Source organism: Xyrauchen texanus, chromosome 18 (assembly GCF_025860055.1).
Source record: "Xyrauchen texanus isolate HMW12.3.18 chromosome 18, RBS_HiC_50CHRs, whole genome shotgun sequence".
NCBI lineage: Eukaryota > Metazoa > Chordata > Actinopteri > Cypriniformes > Catostomidae > Xyrauchen > Xyrauchen texanus.
The window spans coordinates 14,424,258-14,450,836 of record NC_068293.1 but is presented as its reverse complement, the minus strand read 5'-3'; the positions used below and the strand labels follow the sequence as shown (position 1 = coordinate 14,450,836).

The 26,579-nt window shown below is 37.9% G+C and overlaps 1 protein-coding gene across 3 annotated transcripts in view; it reads right to left on the bottom strand.

Moving 5' to 3' along the window:
* The window catches only part of LOC127658564 (partitioning defective 3 homolog B-like), a 460,995-nt gene that overhangs the window by 242,421 nt on the left and 191,995 nt on the right, over window positions 1-26,579 (bottom strand). For 2 of the 3 annotated variants that reach the window (XM_052147919.1, XM_052147921.1), the window contains exons 7-9: window positions 12,237-12,323; window positions 5,298-5,423; window positions 3,277-3,671 (exon numbers count right to left, since the gene is read on the bottom strand). In XM_052147919.1, coding sequence (XP_052003879.1) covers window positions 3,277-3,671; window positions 5,298-5,423; window positions 12,237-12,323 — 608 coding nt within the window. Of the gene's footprint in view, window positions 1-3,276; window positions 3,672-5,297; window positions 5,424-12,236; window positions 12,324-12,403; window positions 12,497-26,579 lie in introns of those variants that run through there. The other variant, XM_052147922.1, reaches the window with a different exon arrangement.

The following is a 26,579-nucleotide window of genomic DNA, read 5'->3' as shown; positions in this document are numbered from 1 at the left end:
CAGCTCACAGTCCAGGCGCACTCCAAACTTTAAAAAAGATTAAGGTGATGTAGATAGCAGAGTATTAGCAAACAAAAATGCTAAATAAATAAGTAAATACAGAAGCTGTGTCATTGTGAAATAAAGCAGAGCGTATAAAAAGGAAACACTGCGCCGTTAAACAATGTATTTAATGCATACTTTATTTAAGTTCAAATAATAAGTAAGTGGGCTGTATAAATAAGCACAAACTCTGAAACTGGCATTTGTCTGTGCGGTCAGAGCCGCTTATATGAGTCGCGCGAAAAATAGCGCAAGAGACGGCTGATACGCTGTCTCGTGCGGAGACTCTTGCTGCTGCTAGGTTTTGTTTATACTGATTGCTCGTGACATAGTGAATTATATAATATGAGTGTCACGGTGTGTGTCTTATGGTGAAGAAAATCGGTGAAACGCAGGTCCATAAAGAAGAGTTTGTTTTTTGAGAGTTAAAGATGGATCGAAATCAAGTGAACAAAAAGGTGAGAGGGTGTACTCTTAGCCCATTATAAAATATTTTTTTTTATTTGTCTTTTTTGGTTTGTTTTCTAATATAAATATTTAAACCTCCTTATGTACATTTACTTCAGCAGCTATACTGCAGAAGAAAAAAGTTTTATCAGAGAATTTTATATAATATTTAAATATTTAAAAATATCGAAAAATCCTTAAAACATGATACATTTACCTGAGAAGCAACATATAAGATATTTTATTTATACTTGCTTTCAGAGCAAATATCATGAATACGAGAATATTTTGTTTTTACTGCACTGGTAGAAGTATGAAAAAGTGAAAAAATACACTTATCAAAATACATTTACTGTATTTTTAAGATACATTATCTTAAAGCAAGTCTAAATATCTTATATTTTGCTTCTCAAGTAAATTTATCTTGTTTTAAGGATTTTTAGATATTGTTAAATAGAAACAAGACACTTGATAACAAAATAATTTTTTGCAGTGAAATTTGTAATTAAACAATAGAAATCAAAGTAGTTTTCCCCTTTAATTCAATGAATATTATTTATAGGTATTTCTAAAAGATGATTTCATACTCTTTATTGTTAGTAAGCATGTTTATTACAACCTTTTAAGTCGGGCACAAGCTGAATAATCGGTTAAGTGCTAATGATTAATAGTTTCAATAATAGTCCGAATAATCATTCTAATAATCGCCAGATAAGTCGATTATAAAAATAATCGCTAGTTGCAACCCTAATGCTAAAATCTAAAGAACAAGACAGCCAAGATGTAATTTGAATAAACAGATTTAAATAAACATTTAGTTTAAAAAATAAATAAATATATATAAAATAAAATAAAAAAATCACCAAACAAATTGGAAAACAGAAAATGTGCACTAGACTGACATTTCTTTGTTTGCTTTACTGAATAAAAATAGTTGTCACATTACGAATTACGACACTTGCTTCAGTAGATTGGGTTTACACTGCTGACCAATAGCAAAATAACCTAAGAAATCTTAAACTTTGCAAAACATCTGAAAAATGTAATTTTAGCTACATAATCTGTCTATACAATGCTCCAAATGCAAGTTCTAAGGCCGGTTTTATAAATGCATCAAGCCTTAAAGACTCTAGGGAAACAGCAGAAGGAGAGGTGTTAGACTGGCTGAGGCTCTACCAACAATATGAAGAACTTTTAGCAGACTACTCTATATACATATGGATGGGTAGATCTGAGGCCTGTCAGGCTGATAAAGGCCAACCTTGTGGGAAACTGAGATTAGAGCTGCCTGGCTTCAGAAACTGAAGTTTAATTAAACATATGAGCACATCTCAAAGAGCCAGAGCGAAAGGAACCGACAAAAAGAGATATAGAGTGCATAAGTATCAAAGGGAGATAGCTTGTTCATATGTCTACGTAAGCAAAAGAGAACATAATTGAAGGAGATAATAATAGAAATCATACAGTTCTTCCATTGTTATAGGTTGTTTTTTTTTTGCAAAAAACAAGTTGACCCATAACAGATACATAATTAGCCGTATGAGTGCAACCTCAACAGTGGTTTCCTGATAGGACAAAAAAATTATAATGGTGACAAGGGGTTGTCAAGCTCCAAATAATTGTTTAAAGTCAACATTTTCAGGAGGAGAAGATTATCAGTGAATAATGTTTTAAAATTAATCCTGTTTCTCACACAACACATATGGCTTTAGAACTGTTATTGGTTACAATATATGCCATTGGGGGGAGACAACAAATTCATTTTGGAGGGGGGCTATTCTTTTAAATAATTAATTCCATGATTTTCCTTTCAGACCAGACAAAAGGAAGATATTAAAGGAGCAGGCTGCTCTCAACCACAGGTGGTGCTCAATTTAAACCATGCTGCCTTGACCTGTGCATATTGCTTCTGATGGTGGTCTTGATGCTGTCACGATGACTGATAGGTAGATTAGTGAACAGGATATAGCCCCCCAGTGTGACAGGAGGCACGTCTTTAGGGTGGATATTTCCAGTCCTGTCCCTGACGGGGCTCAGGATAAAATGATGGACAGAGCATGAAGTGAAAAAAACTCCAGAGTAGACTGCCTGAGGGGCAGTGGATGTTCTTTAACATAGTTTGTATCAGACCATGGCAAACAATACAAATTGAAGGCAGTATGTGGAACAGTGAGCCCAGCTGCAGCGGTCAGGCGGAATTTTATGCTAGTAATTTAGCACAATCGTTTTACAGTCAGAACTTTTTTGTTCCAGCAATTAATTAATATCATTATATGCTGGATCAATAAGAACTTAATAGACTTTGCTGCCTGAAATTATAGCCGCATCAATTCGGCTAGACTGCCAAAGCCACTGACTGCAAAGTTGATCGTTGGAGTAAAGGAGAGAGAAGCATTTTAAAAAGTGCATTTGTTCTGATTGGCAGCAAAAATTCAGTGTGGACAGAAAAACACCTAAAAAGAACACCGTGTAAGCTGCAAAAAAATGTCTAATTTCAGAAATCATCACAGTTGTGATGTCACTAACATTACATTTACAAATTAACGCCATATTAACATATTGAATGACCGTGTGAGCAAAGCAGGTCCGCAGAGAATAGTCAATCATAATAGAGGTAATGTGCATGGTCTAAAAGTTATAGCACTGAAAACAGACATGTGAAACTAAATCACAATTGATTTTGGTTGCAAGAAACCATCACTTGCATAAATGAAAAATAAATAATAATACAATATATACCAGACAACATATCAATCTCATCTCATACCATCTTACACAGCTGTTTACCTTTCTTGAGGTCAATTCTGAGTCTTTTCCCAGCCTTTTTGTTTTGATTTTGCAGAGGTGATTGTCCCATGCTCATTTTCAGGAGGGGGCTATCGCCACTCTTGCCCCTGGGGCTGGGGGAGAGGCTTTGGGGGAATGGGGAGCCCAGAGAGCGACTCTCAAGACTGCTGCTAGACTCCTGAAGCTCGGCTTGCCATTCCGAGGACTCCAAAGGACGCACGATGGGCTTCACCTTCACGGGCGGAGGGTCTTTGGTCCGTATGGATGTGTCAGGGTTTTCTGAGTTAAAGAGATGACCGATCACACTCTTCTCGTAGCGATCTTTATTAACAACAGGAACGACTTCTAAACGAACGATGGGTGAACGCATGGCTTGCCGGAATATTTCCTGTGCTCTGTGAAAGAGAGATAAGAGAAGCAGGAAAAAGAAAAAGCATTAGCAATTAAGGGACAATCAATTAGATGTTTAATATTATTTGCAGGTAGCATGATGAAATAAAATTCATTAATATATTGAATAATCTTAGTTAAGAAAAAACTCACTCTGGCATTTATGCTGACAACATAATTGGGGTTATGAGTAATGAGTCTGATGCATTACAAATGACAAAGCAATCGAGGTAAAGTTATTTAATTTCAAAACCATCCATCCATCCTCAGCCTAATAAGATGAATGTGACCTTCTACAGGATGGGAGTAATTTTACTTTAGCAGAGAAATGCATGTATAACGTATTCATAATGTATGTAATGACCCTGGAACATCTGGGAAATGTTTCAACTGAGACACCAAGGTCTTAAAGGGTTTAAAAAATGGTAATGAACTATAATAATTTACTCACTCTCATGCCATCTAAAATGTGTGATTATCTTTCTTCTGCAGAACACAAATGAAGACTTTTAGGAGAATATAACTGCTCTGTAGGTCCATACAATGCAAGTGAATGGTGACCAAAACTTTGAAGCTGCTAAAAGCACATCAAGTCAGCATAAATATAATCCATCAAACGCCAGTGGTTTAATCAATGTTTTAATCAATGAGGTGATCCAACTGGTTTTGCATTAGGTAGTAGATACAAGGAAGTGTAATCCAGCTTAAAATCATGATCAAGCTAAGAGACTGCAATGACTAGATGTACAGTGAAAAAGGAGTTGCATATTGGTCTGTTCTCACCCAAAACAACAGAAGACATTGATTAAACCACTGGAGTCTTATGGATTACCTTTATGCTAACTTTATCTCCTTTTTGGAGCTCTAAAGTTCTGGACACCATTCACTTACATTGTATGGACCTCCAGAGCAGAGATAATTTTTCTGAAAAATGTGTTTGTGTTCTATAGATGAAAGCAAGTCATACACATCTGGGATGGCATGAGGGCAAATAGATCATAAGAGAATTGTAATTTTTGGGTGAACTATCCCTTTAACTAATACAACCTTATTGTAAAGTGTCAAGTCACGCAGCAGTTTCACATTCAGTGTCGACAAAAAAAACTTGCCGCATCCCGTCTGGTCAGGGCGTAATGTAAATGTAAACGTAAAAAGTAAAGTCAATTATTTACATAATAATAACCCATTTTTTTCGTGAATTACAAACAAAACCTATAGCAAACCTGAAAATATTAGTGAAAATCTAACCCCTAACCCAATGCTTAGTCAGCTAGCACATCTTAAATCAGCACGACAACCTGCAGTAATGCATTGTAAGAGGAAGATCTGCTACATACAGTAAGTATAGTGCTGTAAATATCCATGACTACTGGATGCCGTGAGTCCAGAATTGAGAGCAATAATACAGAAGAGTGCAACAATGGACACCGCGAAGACTGACTGTTTTTACAACCATGGCATAAAAAGGTAGGGCTAAAAATGAGTAGCTAGACAGGAAGGAAAGGAAGAGATATGAGGACGTTGCAGACGAGGAGACATAGAGAGAGAGGAGACCAGATTCAGCAACAGAAGGTGAGGCAGAGAGGCATACTAAGAGTGAGGCAGAAGGTGGGTTCGACTCGGGGACTCACTGGGCAAAGGATTTGTCCATTAATTCAGTGTCATTGATTTTAACGATACACTCATTGTCCTGAAAGATGCCTTCCCTCATTGAGCGACTGTTCTCCTCCACGCCTCGAATGTGCAGGCCCATTGCCCTGAGAAAGAAAGCACAGCATAAATCATCATCTTAATCAGAGACAGTTAAGCAGAGATGGGCCACTGGTATTAAAAATGAATGGGAGAAATTGGAACGCCCAACAGCAAACGATGTAGAAAAAGAAGTCACGCATTACAGGTTAATGAGCCAATCACCTTTTAGATACAGAAACTGCCTGTCAATCAACTCGATAATGTGCATGCGCTTTAGTTGGTGTCCATAGATATAGAAATAGCTGCCCAGCATGCCCAAGGGCATTCCAAAGAAGGCCGCCGTGTGAACTGATTTGTCTTGAAAGGGACAGTGATTAAATATAGAGAGCACAGCAACCACCAGCAACTAGTCATGGAAAGTTGTGCTGCTAAATACAGAAAGTAATGACATTAAGTTGAATATCTAGTGAGATAGTCAGAGACATTTCCTCCCTCCCACACTTTTTAATCTTATATTTTGTAATATTTATTTTTCTTTCTTTTTGTCAATGCCTCCCTTGCCTCCTCTGAGAAAACGCCCCTGCTCTACACCAATAAAGCCATGTCTGCTTTACTTATAGGACAAATAAAGTGTTAGTATGTAAATATAGGAAAATGCTTGCCTTCCATCAAACTCTTTGTCCACCCTTTGCCCTCCCAACCCTAGCACAAAACTCACACATGCACAACCGGCTTGGCAAAACGCTAGACAGCAGCACTCTGGCTGGCGGTGATAAAGGCTATCAGGCTGGAGAAACTCATAAAGCAGCAGCAGTAACGGCAGGCAAGAGTATTAATCCCGCAGCCTTCACCCGCTGGCTCTGCACAAGAGCCCATTACAGCACTGCAGCGCACTGTACAGGCATAGACAAATGATAGACAATATGTTAGCAGAGATTCAAATGAACACACAACAGGTCAATGTCTCCACTCTGAACTGAAATTTAATGAGATAATATCCCACATAAGGGACAGGGGCTGAGTTTTAGGTATGTGAATAAGAGATAGAGAATAAGTATATTTGTCTGCTGACATTGCACAGTCTCTTTGTGGTTCTACACAACACTAATAAACATTGAAACACAGCTGCAATGCAGAGCAATTGAAATAACTGTAGATGTAATTATCTTTATGTCACACAGCAGACAACCACACTTCAGGGTTCTTCAACGCAGTAGGCGGAATTTCCGAAATGTAGGATGGCAGGGGAAAACTCATTCATATTTATGAAGAAAGCACTACCTGTTGTTTAGGGGTAGGTATAGGGGTAGGGTAAGGTTTGATTATAGTTTTTCCACTAATCAGGTAGCACTTTCATGATGAATATTACCAATTTGTCCAATCAGATATGGCTATCTTTATGAATATAAAATATGACTCTTCCACTGCCATGTTTCAAAAAGTCAAACGCTTCAGGTTTCAGGATTATGGTTTAAAGTGAAGAAATATATGTAGGATATTTTTGCCTACATGGTCTGTCTGTCTATCTCTACAGTATCTATCTATTGATCCAGCCATCCAACCACCCATCCATTCATACCTTTAATACAAGCCTGATAATTGTGCCATATAAACATGAAAGCTACCATCAGACTTAAAGTATTGGTCCACATACAGTAAATAATTAAATGTGACTTGTTCAACATTCAATATGACACTGATGGCAATCAGCGCCCATTGACGGCAGTTCTTTTCTGGGTTGCTGAAAGAACATGGAGGTGCCACAGCCGAGCATTTGTAAACAGTAACTTCAACTATACCATGTGGCCTTATTCTAAACACAGTCAGAAGTACACATAGAGGCTAGTGGTTGACTGATATGTGTTTCATTAAATAGCTTGAACCAATATCGAGCAGCCAATGATCCCGTATAATGTCACAAGCTAAAATACAAAATGTTTAATGATAGCAAAATTGCTGAAATTAAATATTTATTTTCGACGGTTTTTAATTTTTTCCCCTCAAAAATGCACATTTGATTGAAGCTGTTGGTTGAATATGAAACTAACAACAATGACAAATAATACTTTTTTTACTTTGCAGCCGAGGTCATGGCCTGATATTGACAATCTCAAAATGGCCAAATATCAACTGATTTGACAAATATATATTGGGTTGAGAATTATGGTTAGTTACAGTAAAGGAAAATATATAATTTATTTGTACAAATAAATTATATATGTACCTTTACTGTAACTAACCATAATTCTCAAACCCAAACAAAGTAATAAACATTTTTAATAATAAAAAATAAAATAAAAAAAACCTCAAAATATTGTAATAAAACCTAATTTAATAACCAAATACAAAAAGAACAAAAATATATATCACCCAAAATATGTATTTGCTACACTTGCTCCTTAATATCAAGTCTTTTGACTGAAGTAGTTATAATATTTATGTTATATAAAGATTGATTACAGCTACAAACCCCATAGGCTACTATGTACCAGGCAGTAAAAGCTTGTGCTCTGTATGTAAAGTATATGATGGACCTGGTATTACATTTTATGCTTGCTTGAGAACAGACTGCTCATATATTAACTCAAGGGACAGCTACTCTTTTATCCTTCATCACTGTTTATGGCTGTTGTCAGTCATCATCAAAATAGCATAGAAAGTCTACGGACTAGCAAAAAATCCAAACTAAATAAATATTGTCTCCTTTTATCACATTCAGACTAAACAAAACAATAAAGAACAAAAACAAACATGTAGAAGAACTCTCCAATAACACGCTGGAGGTCAAATTAGCACTGTGAAGTCCGAGTAAAGAGAATGGCATGCAATCTGGGGCAAATTAGCCTTGTGTTGGTGTAAGACGCAAGTGTGTGACCTGCTAATGCTCAGGAAAGATCTCTTCACCCCTCCATTAGACATGCTAAAGTCTTCCCTATGTGTGAAGTCACTCTGCATTAATTATCAGGCATGTTTACGTTATGCTCCGTTCACTTTTGCAGAATATTACATAAGTCTTAAGATGGCGTGACCTCTGACATGTCGAGAGAGAGGGCTAAACCATGTCTAAAGAAAACAGATGGAATTCATGGCCTGTGGGAGATATGGGAGGGGGATGAGCAAGATATACAGGTTGAATGGACAGAGAGAAAGAGACATAGTTTTATCCTACAGGGAGGTATCTGTCTTCATTAAGACTGCTGTGCTGTCTCAGCCTGATGTCTTAGTCAGTCAGGAGAAAGCATTTCTTGGTGTAAGTTAGACAGTAAATCTGTTCGACCGTGAAAACATCTGGTCATTAACAGGGCCTTTCAAATTAAGTTCATGTGAGGTGACAGTTTGCTCAAGTTACTAAGAATCTGCACTTTGAAGATTACTATCTGAAATAGTTTTCTTGAGGCCAAATCAAAGACATCAAAACCAGAACTGCTTCTCGATTCAATATTTTTCTTCTGACAACAACATAAAAAGCCATCAAAGCTAAGCTATTAAAGCTAGGGATGAACCGATACAGACATTTTTGGCCAGTAGCGATTACAAGATTATTTAGATTATGTAGGCATTGATTCTGCAGCATAATTGGAAGAATGAATTTAAACAAAGTAAAATATGTTTCAAATATAGCTGAAAGCATAATTAAACTAGCCAAAAAAATGGAATAGATAAACAAACAGGTGGTGATGAATATTTAGAACTTTATAAATGACAGGCCAATTCTGAAGAAATCTGTGGCGGGTACAGATTCTATGCGGGTTAATGACAGAACGATACAATCAACAGATATTCTGCCATTTTGCGATTAGCAACATTGTTTACAAATGATGAGGAAAGCTGTACAGTAGCTTGGTTTGTTTTGGTGTAGAGCTGTATTTATCTGTTTCTTTACTCACAATGGTGACTTTGTTGCTTATCCTGGATGTCTCAACCAAGAGGAGAGTGTGAGATTATGTCGGTATCCATGGCAACACAAACACGACACATGAGAGACTGCTTGGACTCTCAGTATAAAGTATAGAAAATTACAGATTTATTTCCATTTATTTATTTATTTATTTTTTCAATTTCATTGACCACCGTCATAACAAATTACTGGTTGAATAAAATAAACTACATCAATCAAAATCAAATATTTATTCATAAATGTAATACATTTTAAGACTTCCAACATTAGCCTAATCAGATGCCAATACCATATCTAACTAATACATAAACAACATTGACCAAAACCATTATGGTAATTGATCTATTGTGCATCTAAATGTAAAGCATTTAGGAAAAGGAGCAATTTATGAAAAACATGTAAAGACAATCTAGACAGTAGTCTACTCTGTTCCTCAAACACAATAACACCCAACCCCCTCTTTAGGTTAAGTACTTAACTCTCAACCCTTCTCAGTTACCCCAACAAAATGTCTTAATGAGTTTTTCTGAGCCAGCACTTCATGCTGACCTCAAAGTCCTGCTCCTGCAAGCCTTCAAAGAGAGCTGTGGGTTCACATACTGCTGACCCACTCCAAACGCCAGCTGCAGTAGTCTGCTCATACAGGGCACACCAGATTCTCTCACAGCAACAAAAAACAGACATGCTTTTCTCTCAATATGTCCCTCATCAATGAAGAATTAAAGCCAAAGAAAAAAAAAAGAGCTCAAGAGACTACAAATGCAATGTATTAGTTTGCTTTAATACAATTTTAAGTGACATATGGACCATGATCTTTCTTGCTATTTGCAAAAAGAAGACAACAAATTTTTAGTGTAGCCAACTATGTAGATATGTTTAACATTAACACAAATCTTCTTCCCCAGTTCAGCCTCACTATTTATGGAAACTAGTCAGTGAAAATAGTTATTTAGAAATCACGACTATATAGATGTTACAACCATAAACGCTTGAACATATGACCGCCACATTTACATACCGGCGACTACAGTATTCAGTATTTAGCAACTTGGCCTGCCATGATGAACAACAATGTGAACTTTGCATTGGAACTGGTATCCTACTGGTTCCAATCATAATAATAACTAGGGATGTCCCGATCCGATCCACATCATCGGTATCGGGCCGATACTGGCCCAGAACGCTAGATCGGAGGGGAGAAAATAAACATGATTTGATACCTATCAAACACAAACCATGGGAAAATCTAAGCGGTGCAGCCTGTCACGTAATAACAGCAGTAGCCAATTATAGTCGCATGAGTATGACAGTTAGCTAAATTACAGAATAGTCATATCAGCGTCATGTCTAAAAGTCCAATGGTCGAATCTTTCGAAGCTTAATTGAGCATCTCGAGCCTAGCTACACTTTGCTCAGTCGCCATTTTATAATGGAAAAGGTAATCCCTCATATGCACAATGAAGTTTGTGAATTAAATTTCCTCTCCAAACTCTTGGAGAATGTAGTCTCACAACAGACATCTGGAGCTCAGGCGTGAGTCCAATGTCCTTGTTGAGTCTGACCACGTAATGGATAGACTCTGATTTTACCTTGAAAAATGTTGTGTTGCATGCCCGAGAGTTTCGTGGCTCGCACACAGGAGATTCTATTACGGCAGCCATTGAGGAGATGCTGCGTGAATGGAAGATTAATAAGTAATTAAATGTAGTTTTAAGGGATAATGCAAAAAACATGAAGAAGGTCATGGATCAACTTGGCGTGGCAAGTTTATGACACACTGCAGCTAACTGTACATGAGGGACTGTTGTCGCAGCACAGTGTAAGTGACGCATTGGCCAATGCGAGAAAAATTGTAGGCCACTTTAAACACTCACCCCTTGCCTATTCACGGTTAGAAGACATCCAAGTAGAGCTAAATATACAGCCTAAGTGTGATTATAAAAACATGTTCAGCACAAAATATTTCCATTACTATAAACTTCAGCTTCTCTAACTTTAAAAATAACAACATATTTTAATTATTGGGAAATAAAGCCCAAATTGTCTTCTTTGAATAGATACTACAACTGTGTCCATACTCCAAAGGGTCCAGAAAATACAACCATTTAAGTTCAGGTATGTCATTTTCATGGTTTGTGCTCCAAAAGGGGGTGCGTATCAACAGGTTAATTCTAACACTCTTCCACCACCAGACACCAACAACGTAGCATATCGAATTGAAGCTGTCTACACAGGAAGCTGTCTAAACTGCATGTCATCTAAGAATGTTTACACACCATGGCTCAATCAGCTGAGAGATAATAGTATACCTCAGCAATAATAAAATGAGTAAGAAACTTTTTATCCAAAGTTTCATTTGTTTATTTTAATAAGAATTGATTGCTATGAAATGTACTGTATGTACTATATACAATACAAGCTCTTGCACTCGACAGCTGGACTGAGCACAAAATAATGCAGGGCTCTCTATATGTGTTCTACATGTTTATGAATAAAGACGCTGAAAAGCAGTGAGATGTGATGCAACAAAAGTGGAAAAAACCCCAAACAGCTTTAAAATATATATTTTTGATGCAGACAACCTTGAATTACTTAATAAGTATTAGGAGTGGAATTCATGGGATATAAAAAAGGGGTGATGTTCTACCCTCTTTTAGCATATATATGCTAAAAGAGGGTAGAACATCACCCTTTTATTGTTTGGAGAAATTCAGTGCATATCAGAACACATTCAATGACTCCCAAAAGGCAACACAGAATATAACTCCATTCCCAAAATCTCCCACAGGAGAATAGTATAAAAAAACATGTACAAATAAACAAAAAACTCTAAATGTGAGGTGTACAGTTTAAACTTTCTTAAGAACATGTCACCATGCTTTAGGTAAGTAATGCATCACCACGGTGTGTGTGAGAGAGTGTGAGTGTATGTGAGTATTAGGAGAAGAGAGAGAAAGAATCTCTGGACCAACACACTAACCTTCCGCTGAGAGAGGAACAGTACGGCACCACGTGTATTCCTAGAGGCCCTTGTTCTCCTGAAATCTCCACCGTCTTTGTGAGGCTGCTACACACACACACAAACAAAGAGCATCAGTCACAATATTAAAAAGTCAGACAGCACAACACAAACACGTGTAAACTCACTGTTTCCTGCCCCTTGGATCTCTCGCATTCACAGGCACTGAGCTGCTGTACATGTCTGCGAGTTAGTCAGTGCTCTAGCAGCACATGATCTTGTTTCCCTACACTCCCTGCTCATTTTTTTTCCATGATGTCTGCCATACTGACTAGTTTTCAAATGTTCCACATTTTTTCCCCTTTTTCAGCAGTTAAAGGAATAGTTCACTCAGAAATGTGAATGGTCATAATTTTAGTCTCATGTCGTTCCAATGCAGCATCATGGACATTCTGCCTTACATCTTCTTTTACATGTCACAGAAGAAAGAAAACAATAAGCATTCTAAGTGGCAGGGTAAGTAAATTATGACAATGCTCATTTTAAGGTGAACTATTCCTGGGGGACCTGGGTAGCTCAGTGAGCAATGACACTGATTACCACCTCTGGAGTTGTGAGTTCGGATCAAGGGTGTGCTGAGTGACTTCAGCCAGGTCTCCTAAGCAACCAAATTGGCCCGGTTGCTAGGGAGGGTAGAGTCACATGGGTAACCTCCTTGTGGTCGTTATAATGTGGTTCACTCTCGGTGGGGTGCGTGGTGAGTTCTGCGTTGGTGCTGCGGAGAATAGCATGAAGTCTCTACATGCACTATATCTCCGCAGTAACAGGCTCAAAAAGCCACGTGATAAGATGCGCGGATTGACAGTCTCAGATGCGGAGGCAACTGAGATTCATCCTCCACCACCCAGATTGAGGCAAGTCACTAAGCCACCACGAGGTCTTAAGAGCACATTGGGAATTGAGCATTCCAAATTGGGGAAAAAACCTAACCTAAAAAACTAAATTCCTGTAATGTTCTTGGCATGTGGTGGGATGATATAGCAGGAATGTAAGCCGATTAACTGCATCCAGAACGGTCAGTTGCACTGCTGCAGTGATCATCCGCTTTTAATCCACAAATATAAGCTCTTCATGGTGGAATATTTGCAGAGTCATACAAGAGTGAGTACACATAGCCTCTTCAAGAACCGCCGAAGGAAAGAGCAAAAGCAAAAAAGAGAGATAGTTTGAATATGAAATTAAGCTAAATGTCACATCGCACTGTTATAAAGCATTTTATTAAAGTGATAATTCTGATCCAGAATGCTGATTAGTCCATGCAGTGATTCAGCCAAGAATCAAAGTTCAGCTGGTTAGCATGGGCCAGTTGCAAGACATTGCTAACGTGAAATTGATGTCTTCAATTTCCATTTGTCTTTTCATATATGTTATTGTTTCCCTTTAAAACTTAGTTAATTAGAATGCTTGTGATAGTCATGATTATACAGTTTGGCTGATATTGCTCAATATATGAGAAAAATGTATCATAAACAAATGTTACCATATTACTCTTTGTATGTATGAGTGCAGTATACAGTATGTTAAAAGCAATTAACTCTATTAAATTTCAGTGTGATGAATGAACTGGAATTAATCAGCCATTGTTTCTCTCTCATTATTTGATTGGACTGCCAAAAGTAAAAACATTTTTGCACAAAATTGGATAAAAAATGCAATATAATTTAAATTTTCAATATGATGCTAAAATACTGTTTCATATACAGTGCTTAGTAAGCTAGAATTCAATTTCCAATATGGCCACTGTTATTGGTTCTGTGGTCATAGCTCAGCCCACATGGAATCTTGTCATTTTCTACCCTGATTTTGAGGGGAGGAAATATGTGGAATAAAGCACAGAAATCTAGTTCTGGAAGAAAAAAAAAACATTGTTTTGTCTATAGGGGAAACCATTATTAACAACAACTTATAAACATTTAAAGACAGACCTATTTTGAGCTCCTAGGTTGGTAATCAATGGCATATGCTTTTGTTAAAGTCATCAGTCTGCGTTATTAAAACTTTATTTAAATTATAATAATAATAATAATAATAATAATTTTAACTGACAAACTGCGATTAATAGTACAATTCCTAGTAAAGAACTTCACTACCAATATTCCTAAGGAAAATTTTACAAGCTGAGAATAGTTGCAATAAAACCACGACCAAAGAGCCCAGCAGTGATTTTGACTTGATTACATCATTACTAAGGCTTCATGGGATTGTAGTTCATTCCCTTATTAAAGACATTAGATAGACAGTCTTGTGCCTTTGTTTTTTGTCAAGTCATCTTTTGCTTTAAATCAAAGTTTGAAATTGTGATTCACCTCGAAGCTGGTGGGTTTAGTTTGTGGCTTAGAACAATTTATGGAGGATTTGATGAAATCCCTATGGAAATGGGTCCAACTTGAATGGTCAGAATGTTAAATGGCCCTGACAATATTACAGTCGTATAAGATTAATACACACTGTGGGACGAGTCAAAAATATTGTCTTTGGTAATCGACAGCATGCCACAGTTTAAAAACATGAACATTAAGTCCAGTTAAGTAGCAGATAAGATGAAAAGTCATTTGAAAGTTGCATGTCAATTACCTTGTATATGAAAAGTGGTGTTTAAGTAAGTTTTACCAGCCCCTCAATTTATTCCGACAGTAAACAGGTTTAACATTAGTCAGCCTTTAATGCCACGTATCTGGTATATTAGCCGCTGGAGGCTGAGTGTGTGATTGTATGCACTGTGCTTTCTGCATCCCTGTTGAGCGACTGGATCCCCGATTGTGAAGCTGAATTAAAGTCCTCCTGAATAGATGGATTACTTCAACCCTGTAGGGGAGCTTTACTCTGGGTTAAACACTTGCAGGTAAACACAGCCTTGTTTGCACCATTTTACATTACTCAATCCTCTCCAGTCTCCATCAAACATCTCTGAATTCACACACACAATAGCTGTCTCATAAAGAAATGGCAACAGTATTCAAATAGACTTCATTCAGAAAAGAAGTATCGCATGTTTCTCTTGGAACTCTCGTCAAACAGCCCACACTCGCCCGATACACAATCAAAGTGAGACAGTTAATCTGAACCACAGCTCTCTTTTTTGTGCAAAGCTGCTGGAGCTCAACACTTTGAAGATGGAGAGTAGAAAAGAAGAGAGAGCTTTGGTAATTTTCTCTCTTGTATTATATCTTCCTTTTATTTCCTTTTTTTGTATCATCTGTCTATATGGAATAGAGCAGGTAAATAAAGAGGACACCTGCCTCAAGTGCCCCTTTCCCACCCTCCTTTCCTGTTACACAGTCATGCTTTCACGTGTGGAAGGCATTCTTCACAGTTCATTTGTTTGCCTATTGATGCAGGAAGGTTAACTGAGGAGGAAAAATAAGGAGTAGAGGGCACGAAAAGAAAGCAAATAGAAGTGAAATGAGGGAGCTATAAGGAATAGAGTTGGGGATGGAGGGAGACGTGGAAGGTTGTTGGGTTATTTGTTTCCTTGCTTCTGCTTACCTAATTATTTCTGGGCTCCTTTGTCCCTCTTCAAGGAGCTCTTTCTCTTTGAAATGTCTTGGACATGAAAACTTTTGGAGAGTTGATGAAAATGTACTTCATAGGATTTACCCATGCTTACTATATTTTTGTTTACATCTTTGCTGCTGTTGTTGTTTTCCTTTTCTCTCTCTCTCTCTCTCTCTCTCTCTCTCTCTCTCTCTCTCTCTCTCTCTCTCTCTCTCTCTCTCTCTCTCTCTCTCTCCCTCTCCCTCTCCCCCTCCCCCCTCTCCCCCTCTCCCTCTCCCTGACAGAGTTATCTGTGCTGGGGTAGCTTATCAGTGTTTAGTCCTCTGAGCCTTGGGCAGACAGCTCTCTCCTGCATTAGCATCTCAACAGTCTCAGTCTTTCCTTTCTCCAAATAGATTGTCATATGCAGTCATACACAATCTGCACTACAGACTTAAGGATTTTTTTTTTTTTTTTAAGAATTAAAGTCAAATGGGAGTAATAGTAGCCTGGAAAAGTGTGTATTTGCATTAGTGTGTGGCCGGCCTGGTTAAGTCATTAAGACCTCACACGGGCAAATTATTTGACTAGAGGTCTGTTTGGGACAAAGGCCTCAGGAGAAGAGAGGTTATCCACATATTCTTTAACTCGCAATATCTTATCCTAACAATACTCGTCTTCACACTTGCTCATGCATGACTGAAAATCACAACATGAGGTCATAGGGTCAAAGGTGTATCTTTACAGACCAAGATGGCTGTTAAGCTGCACATTAAAAAGCATGTTCTTATTACCACAGTAATATTACTGCTCATTATACAGTTATTGAAAAATGTTTTATTGTGCCATGAGGATTGGAAGATATAAAATGTTTTATAAAATTTATGAGTCTGACATTTTGATTCTTCCATACAAAACAAAAAATCAAATGAACATTCATAGACTGATTATGCTTGACAAGCTAGCAATGGATGTGGCCATCGAAATGCATTACACTTGTTTCCTTTACAGGGTAAGGTCATAAACTGTTTGAGCAAATACCGATCGGCACCCATTGATATTTGTCCATTAACCAGTAAACACCTTTACTGGCATTATTAAAGTCAAAGTATACTTCGGTTTTCCTTGTTCCGGATCGGATCATGTGCAGTAGGAGTGACACAAATTTTGTCATCAGCACAGTCTGCGCAGACTGTCCCAGTTGTTCTAGACACGTGGACAAACCACGTCTGTGCACATCATCGCCGCATACGCCTGCTGTTGACTGTACTAAAAGAGTTTGACGCAGCAGTCGTAATGTGCATGGGTTGAATGCTTTCGTATTCACTTAAGAGTCAAAAGAGTATACTTTAAAAGGCTGAGCACTGGACCGTGTGCATGACAATCTGGAAGACAGAAATATTATGTATCCAAGCCTTTACTGGCTTCTTAAATGTGAGCAAGTGCTCATGCCAGTTTTGATGTCGAAAACATGATTTCAAGACTGAAAGGAAACTAATACTAACAGTTATAGAGTGAATGTATTGAAAACTTAACTGAAATGACAAATAGAAAGTACAGTAAAGCCGCCAGACTGAGCTCCTAGAAGTTGTGAACTGCTCACTGCTGTGATGTCAGTCAAACACAAGCTCAGAATGGGTCTGTCCGTGCACCGCCCATCCCTTACATCATCATACTGCCGCATTGATCCACAGCGGCACAATACGGCTCTAATCCACTGTGATACTGACAGCTGAGTCTTTAGATTGCCTGCGACACATCTTTTCATTACTTCAATTTCCTCTCACTTCTAAACAGTTCTCGCTTAATTGATTCAAGAGAGACTGCGTGCTTTCTATTAGAAAATCTTAAGCACCCAGGTATAATCTTGTGTTGGAAACTAATATATGGCAAATCTTTGATACTGCTGTTTATCTTTGCTGAAATTGAAGTCCCAGAGGCGGCGTGTTTCAACCGTTATCCCGAAGACTGCATCAAGATCAGTTAAGGGAAAATTTAGAGTCAGATGCAGGAGTTGGGCTCAAAGCTGGCGGGGTTAGGGTTTAAGATTTTCTCTCTGTCTCTCTGATAAAGCGGATGGTTATCAGTGGGTGTGTGTGTGATTGGCAGAGAGGGTGATGAGAGGATCATGATAAACTGGTGTCAGTGTGAAAGACACCCGAGGGGCTGACAGCAGGGTGTCAACGGCACAATGGCATAGCAGATAAGAGTGCACAGATGAGTCTATGGTCCCTCAGACTGAGCGGAGAGACAGACAGAGAGTAAAAGATGAGGAGAGAGCAAGGAAGGGAAGACAAAACAGACTGGGAAAGAGTTGAAGAAAGAACAAAGGTGGAGCGGTAAATTAAAGTGGAAAACCCCAATGCTACAAAATAATGATGAAAACAGAAGTGCAAAAAGGCCAAATAAGACAAAGTTACAAAGCAAACAGATAACAGTCCAGAGGAAACTTGAAAAGTGAGGAAGAAAGAAAAAAAAATGCTCATACTGTACAGAGTTAGCAAATCACAATTGGATTCACGAAAAACAACTCCTTAGTCAGTTCTTTTGATGAATTGTTTAAAAAGCATTACCGGTAATCACATGTCCAAATAAATATATTTTCAGTATGACAAACAATACATCGCTTTATTGCTTTTAAAATTAATAAACCTTTGTCCAAAATAACCTTTACCAATAATGTACAAGTATATATATATATATCTCACACACAGACACACATACACAAACAAAGGTATCCAAATGTTTGGAATAATATACAGATTGCTGTTTCGGAAGGAAATTGGTACTTTATTTCAGCAAAGTGGCATTCAGCTGATCACAAAGTATATTCAGGACATTAATGATGTAAAAAAACAGCACCATCACTATTTGAAAAAGTCCTTTTTGATCAAATTTAGACAAACCCCATTTCCAGCAGCCATCACTCCAACACCTTATCCTTGAGTAATCATGTTAAATTGCTAATTTGGCACTAGAAAATCACTTGCCATTATATCAAACACAGTTAAAAGCTATTTGGTTTATTAAATGAAGCTTAACATTGTCTTTGTGTTTGTTTTGAGTTGCCACAGTATGCAATAGACTGGCATGTCTTAACACTCTGCGGTCTGAGGGTATTTTGGGCCCTGGAGAAGTTGACATGCCTTGACATTTGTGCTTTTTTCAGTTGCTTAAAAACACATTAATGGCTAAAGTCTAATAATACTGTATTCAGCACAAACTGGGCTACAATTGTGTGTACAGGTTTGTATTTTTGAGAAAATAACATTTATGCATGGTTTTTGAAAAAACTAAAATTATAAGTCACTGAAATAAGGTCATATAAGAGATACTAAACATTTGTCCACAAGATCTGGATCTTGTAGCCTAGAGTTTTTGCTACAAAATGATGTGAAAACCATTCTGATCACTCATTCATACAAAACAATATAGTAATTTAACTTTTGTAAGACAATTTTATTGTTGAATGGTAATATGCGAGGAGGCGTGAATGATCATGAATAAAGACAAAGACCCCTCCCCTGGGCCTATCAATGAGGGATAGAGAATGAATGTGAGGAGACGTAATGATCACAATCAAGTTTTAAGTTAAAAGAAGTAATCTGACTATATATTTTCTTTACATAAAGACTTTACTTAATTTTAGACCTACACTACCGTTAAAAAAGTCTCTTCTGCTCAACAAGACTGGATTTATTTGATCCAAAATACAGAAACAACATTGATATTCTGAACTCTTTTTACAATTTAAAGAACCGTTTTCTATTTGAATATATTGTAAAATGCAATTTGTGATCAAAGCTGAATTCTATCCGCTCAACACCAGTTTAATGTACAACAGTAAAGAGTAGACTACATAAACAGTTGAAGTCAGAAGTTTACATACACCTTAGCCAAATACATTTAAACTCCGTTTTATCACAATTCTTGACATTTAATCGTAGAAAACATTCCTTGTCTTAACGTCAGTTAGGATCACTACTTTATTTTAAGAATGTGAAATGTCAGAATAATAGTTTTCAGATTTTATTTCTTTTTCAGATCTGCCTACAAATTTTCTATCGGATTGAGGTCAGGACTTTGTTGTCCTTAAGCCATTTTGCCGCAACTTTGGAGGTATTCTTGGGGTCACTGTCGATTTGGAAGACCCATTTGCAACTGAGCTTTAAATTCCTGGCTGATGTTTTGAGATGTTGCTTCAATATATCCACATAAATTTCCTTCCTCATGATGCCATCTATTTTGTGAAGTCCACCAGTCCCTCCTGCAGCAAAGCACCCCACAACATGATGCTGCCACCTTCACGTTTGGGATGGTGTTCTTCGACTTGCAAGCCTCACCCCTTTTTCTTCCAAACATAATTATTGTCATTATGGCAAACAGTTTTTTTTGTGTTTTTTTTTTAAATAGTCTGTCTTTTTTTAGGCGGTTTTGGAGCAGCGGCTTCTTAATTGCTGAGCGCCCTTTTAGATTATGTCGATATAGGAATCATTTTACTGTGGATATAGATAATTGTCTAACTGTTTCTTCTAGTATCTTCACAAGGTCATTTGCTGTTGTTCTGGGATTGATTTGCACTTTTCACACCTCTAGGAGATAGAATGTGACTCCTATCAGGGCAGTATTGATGGCCATTTTATTTTTTTAATAGTGAGAATAAATTTATGACATTATGCTTATTGTTATATTACCATGGAATTTTTTCTGCAGGGGGGTTACTTGTGAAATACTCACAAGAATTTCACCAACTGTTGCACTTGTGTACATGGTAGTGTGACAATAAAGTGATTTGATTTGATTTGATTTGATTTGATTAGATTATGGACCAAGCTATCAGTTTTCCATCTGTGTAAAATTGGTACTCTTGTAATGCTCTCTGATTGTAGGAAAAAGTTGTTTTGTTTGCCTTCAGAAATTCCAAGAGATGACTGTAGTATATCAGTAGGAGTCTTATGAAAGGAATCTGTAAATACCCATCTTATTCACACTGTCAGAATATATAAATTCCGCCACAGACGTTACAGTTGTTAATATCATAATTTTGATCTGCATCCCAACCTCAAAATCAATGCTGTACTCTCAAATGTGTATTTCAACGCACATAACATGTAATATTATTTGCATGGGTGCTACCCAAGCAGGTGATGGTGCCACATTTTCAAGGGACTTTTGAGGGCACAAATAAACCCTGATTTGGCCCAGGCTGAAATTTAGTTTGCACACCTGTTTTAATCTATTCTTTGACAGACACACGTTAATACAGGTCTGGCGTTGCAGGCTTGCGGACACGTGCACAATAGCACCGCTGCTGAAAATATCCTAAGGGAAACACTGCTTATGGCTCTCAATTTCTATATTCAAAGTGTAAGTGATAATTTAATTTTTCCCTCTCAATTTCAAGGATCATTTGCCCAGAGCGGAAAGCATTCCTCACAGTGATGGCAAAGACACTTCCATGCTCCATTGCTACAGCCAGTTGCTATGGTGAGAGGCTGGTGTGAGACACGGTACAGGAGTTTGGCAGTGAGGCTGTGATACTGTCTGTTAGTGCTCCAAATGTGCATATGGAATTTCTGACTATCCCACAAAATACTGTCTGCATATATAGGAGACTGTGAACAAAGATATTACTGTAAAAAAATACAAATATATTTATAATGTAATCATTTAAATGCTATATATCAGTTTAAATATGACACAGTATTTTGTACAGCATGGGCAATATGAGCCAATTGGGAAAGAGATAAACAAATAATAATACATTTATAAATACATTTTGTTTTGCCAAAATAAAAAAATAAAAAATAAAAAAGCACTGCCATGATATTTATACCATTGTGGTCCTATCTGAAGTAGTGTGTGTTTATGGTGTTCAGGAGAAGACAGTGTATGAGAAGTGTCAATCAGAAGACTGGGTGTGTGCCTGGCTCTAATGTTCGGATACGCTCTGGGACTCAGAGGCGGCTGGCGAGATAGTCTCTAATCCCACACTGCCTCATTAGTCATCTCTCTCCTTGATTAATGCAAGCGTTTGTGTTGGGTGAGCTCTTCCCCTCTGATTTCTGAAACTGCTTAATGAATAATCATTTTATATGCAAGTGCCATAAAGTCTTGATCTTCTCAATGAGGAGCAGAAGAAATTGGGATGTAAACTAATGATATGAGAGAGAGAGAGAGAGAGAGAGAGAGAGAGACAGAGAGAGAGAGTGAGAGAGAGAGAGAGAGAGAGAGAGAGATAAACATAAACAACATAAATAGATACTGTGGGGTCCAAAACACTGACTACACAAAATTAAGATTATATTTACAAAAAACTTTGACAGCACTAATATAATACAATATATATATATATATATACACACAGACTGCTGTCAAAGTTAACGTGTTATTAACACATTAACGCTATGTTTAATCAATGTACCATAGCAGTAGAACATGCCCGCAAATCACAAACAGATCTCTTAACATTTTAACATCATTGCAGCAGCGAGACAGCTGCCATTTGAACACCAGTGTGACAGGGCGGAGGGCGGGGCCGGGTCATGATTTTACACACCCGGTCCCTTATCAGGCTAATCAAGCCTCCGAGAGGGATAAAGGCTGACGGTGGTGCAACAGAGAGAGAATGTTTACGGACAGCTGTCCATCCTATGTGTGTGTTTGTGTCTTTTGGTTTATTTCTTTATTAAACTATTATTTATATTGTCAAGCCGGTTCTCGCCACCTCCTTTCCATTGTTCCCTTTACAACCAGCCTTGCACTGCAAAGTGCAGTGTGTGCAATGTGAAAGTGTGAGCACGAGGCGATTGCCTGTGATCCGCGACTGCTACCGGGTCCTTGAATAACATAGCGTGCGAGTAAGGGCAGCCGGTGGAGTTTCTGGTGCCCACCTAGGGAGTATATGCCTTATGCAGACTGTGTAATATGCATATATGGGGTGGCGGTACTGATTACCAGCTAATGAAAACCTTGCTGCTGTCTCTAAGGTTGTGTCACAGTGTCTCTCTTTGATAGTGCACTAGCCAATGCAGAAGCTGGAGACATTGCTGGAACCCTGCACTAGTAACAATTGTGACTGGGGTCTAAAAGGTGTTTTTGATGTATTTTGCACAGAGTTGTCAATTGTAATTGACAGTGCAGACTTTTTTGGCTGTCTGTCAAAACTCCATAAAAAGAAGCAATTCAATCCTGTCATAATACACTTACAACTATATTTTTTGTAAATAATTTGAATTGTGCTGTGCTGTGTTTATTTTCTATTGTTCAACTCTGTTGGTGGGGTAGGTTTTGTGTGGATGAATGAAAAATACATCTGGATGAAGTATATTTTGTCCACTCATGTTTATAAAGATATTGCGATTAATCATGATTAAATAGAAAAAATTAATTGTGATTAAATATTGTAATCGTTTGACAGCCCTTATATATATCATATATATATATATATATATATATATATATATATATATATATATATATATACACACTCACCTAAAGGATTATTAGGAACAGCTGTTCAATTTCTCATTAATGCAATTATCTAATCAACCAATCACATGGCAGTTGCTTCAATGCATTTAGGGGTGTGGTCCTGGTCAAGACAATCTCCTGAACTCCAAACTGAATGTCAGAATGGGAAAGAAAGGTGATTTTAAGCAATTTTGAGCGTGGCATGGTTGTTGGTGCCAGACGGGCCGGTCTGAGTATTTCACAATCTGCTCAGTTACTGGGATTTTCACGCACAACCATTTCTAGGGTTTACAAAGAATGGTGTGAAAAGGGAAAAACATCCAGTATGCGGCAGTCCTGTGGGCAAAAATGCCTTGTTGATGCTAGAGGTCAGAGGAGAATGGGCCGACTGATTCAAGCTGATTGAAGAGCAACTTTGCCTGAAATAACCACTCGTTACAACCGAGGTATGCAGCAAAGCATTTGTGAAGCCACAACATGCACAACCTTGAGGCGGATGGGCTACAACAGCAGAAGACCCCACCGGGTACCACTCATCTCCACTACAAATAGGAAAAAGAGGCTACAATTTGCAAGAGCTCACCAAAATTGGACAGTTGAAGACTGGAAAAATGTTGCCTGGTCTGATGAGTCTCAGATGGTAAAGTCAGAATTTGGCATAAACAGAATGAGAACATGGATCCATCATGCCTTGTTACCACTGTGCAGGCTGGTGATGGTGGTGGTGTAATGGTGTGGGGGATGTTTTCTTGACACACTTTAGGCCCCTTAGTGCCAATTGGGCATCGTTTAAATGCCACGGCCTACCTGAGCATTGTTTCTGACCATGTCCATCCCTTTATGGCCACCATGTACCCATCCTCTGATGGCTAATTCCAGCAGGATAATGCACCATGTCACAAAGCTCAAATCATTTCAAATTGGTTTCTTGAACATGACAATGAGTTCACTGTACTAAAATGGCGCCCAGATCTCAACCCAATAGAGCATCTTTGGGATGTGGTGGAACGGGAGCTTCGTGCCCTGGATGTGCATCCCACAAATCTCCATCAACTGCAAGATGCTATCCTATCAATATGGGACAACATTTCTAAAGAATGCTTTCAGCACCTTGTTGAATCAATGCCACGTAGAACTAAGGCAGTTCTGAAGGCGAAAGGGGGTCAAACACAGTATTAGTATGGTGTTCCTAATAATCCTTTAGGTGAGTGTGTGTATAAATATATATTATTTTTTTTATTATTTTATTTTCTTTTTCTATGATGTAAAACAGGGGTTCTCAACCTTTTGCAAGCTGGGCCCCCCAAAGCTGGTTCATTGCAGTTGGGCCCCCAGTGCCCTCCGCCCCACCCCATGCTTTATTGTTGTTATTATTATTATTATTATTATTATTATTATTATTATTATTAGTATTAGTATTATTGGCAGCAGCACCGGACTTCTAATGTGAGCTTGCAGGCATTATAATAATAATAATAATAAGTAGTAGTAGGCCTATCATCATCACTAGGCTATTGCTATATAATTATATGAGGTTACATGCTTTATTGTTGTTATTATTATTATTATTATTATTATTATTATTATTATTATTATTATTATCATTATCATCATCATCATCATCAGTAGGCCTATTATCATTACTAGGCTATTGCTATAATTGGGAATTGGCACCAGACATCTGATATTAATTTATGCTTTATTATTGTTATTATTACTAGGCCTAATAGTAGGCATCATCTGCATTTTTTAGAGAAGCTTGCTGGTAGGTGATGTTAATGTGAGACCTGAGCCTGCTTTGCCTTGCAAAGATCCTCAATTCTTGGCTCAATGTTTGATAAACATAGCCTCAAATCATCCTCGATTTGTGCACGATTGCGGTATTTCGTTTTGAGAATCCTGCCTCACACAAATATGTCGACGCGAAAGGAAGGAGAATCTTCAAGGCGACGTCACAGAGTTCAGGGTATTCCTGCATCAATGCTGCCCAGAATGATGAAAGAGGGCAGGAGCTAAAGAGTTCCTTCAGTCTACTGTCACTCTTCAGCTCAATAAGCTGTTCCTGCATATCAATTGATAGCTCGTTTGCTGTGCACACAAACAGATCTCGAACCCACGCAAAAGAGAGATAATCCTCTTTAAGGTACGTCGCAAATTGTTTTCTCATTGCTGACAGGTGCTCAGACGCTGATTGAAATAGGGAGGAGAAATCGTGTGACGTGCCTGCATCAGTGATAATGTCTGCAAGGCTGGGGAACATATCGCAGTTCCCTCGACTGATGCGGCCATGCCAGAAGTCTAGTTTTTGTGTGAAGGCATGCACTTTGTCTGCAAGGAGCAAAATATGAGTTTCGCGGCCTTGCAAAGACAGGTTGAAATCAAACAAATTAGCGCCGTTTTCTAAAGTCTATGAGCGCAGCGCACACAAATAAACTAAATTGACATACTGGAGTTAAATTTCAAATTGTGGTGTTTTTATATTTATAACATCTGAATACAGTTCAGCAACATACATCACGCGATCATGACTGACCAAGAGAGCTGACAATTGACCATCACTTAATTTACCATCACCTCACATGAATTGAAACATGTGACAGTTCAACAAACAAGTTAATAATATTAAGTCACTTACATTTTAGACGAAATAATGACTGTTTTGGTCTATTTTAGCACTGAAAATAGATCCGATGAATCCAAACAAAGATCACAGCATAGCCATAGCGCATCTCACAGCAATACTCAATCGTGTTTTGAATGATTCAGTGTTGTGAACGAATCGGTTGAGTTAAAGATTCAATTAACCATTCACAAACATCTGTCTCATTCTTGATGAATCGGCCGTTTGAATGAATCGTTTGAATGAACAACTCAATGACTCGCTTAATGAAACCGCTTATGCTTATCACCTGCATTTGCGCTCACTATCGACAAACCAATCAAATTTGTTCAAAACTTTTTTTTTTTAAATCAGTCCAAACACATTTTCATTTTTATTCAGGAGTTATGTATATACAAAACTCTAACTTTTTATGACAGTAGTTTAGTGATAAAAAAAAATGTGCCCCAAAATTTTTTTTTTCCAGTTTTTTTTTTCCTTCCATCGTAGCCTACTCGCGCCCCCCACCGGTTGAGAACCACTGATGTAAAAGATTAGGAGAAATGTGTCTGCACTTTTCTTGGTCTCTAATCAAATAAGAAAATTTGTGACATTGACCATGCAACATTTTTACAAAGGTGCTCATTCTCAAATCATTCTGGATAGCATTAGTCATCAGGATTTGCACAAACATGTGAAGTCCATGCCAGCTCAAGAGCATCTGGTCATTAAAGCAAAAGGGGAACCAAATACATGTT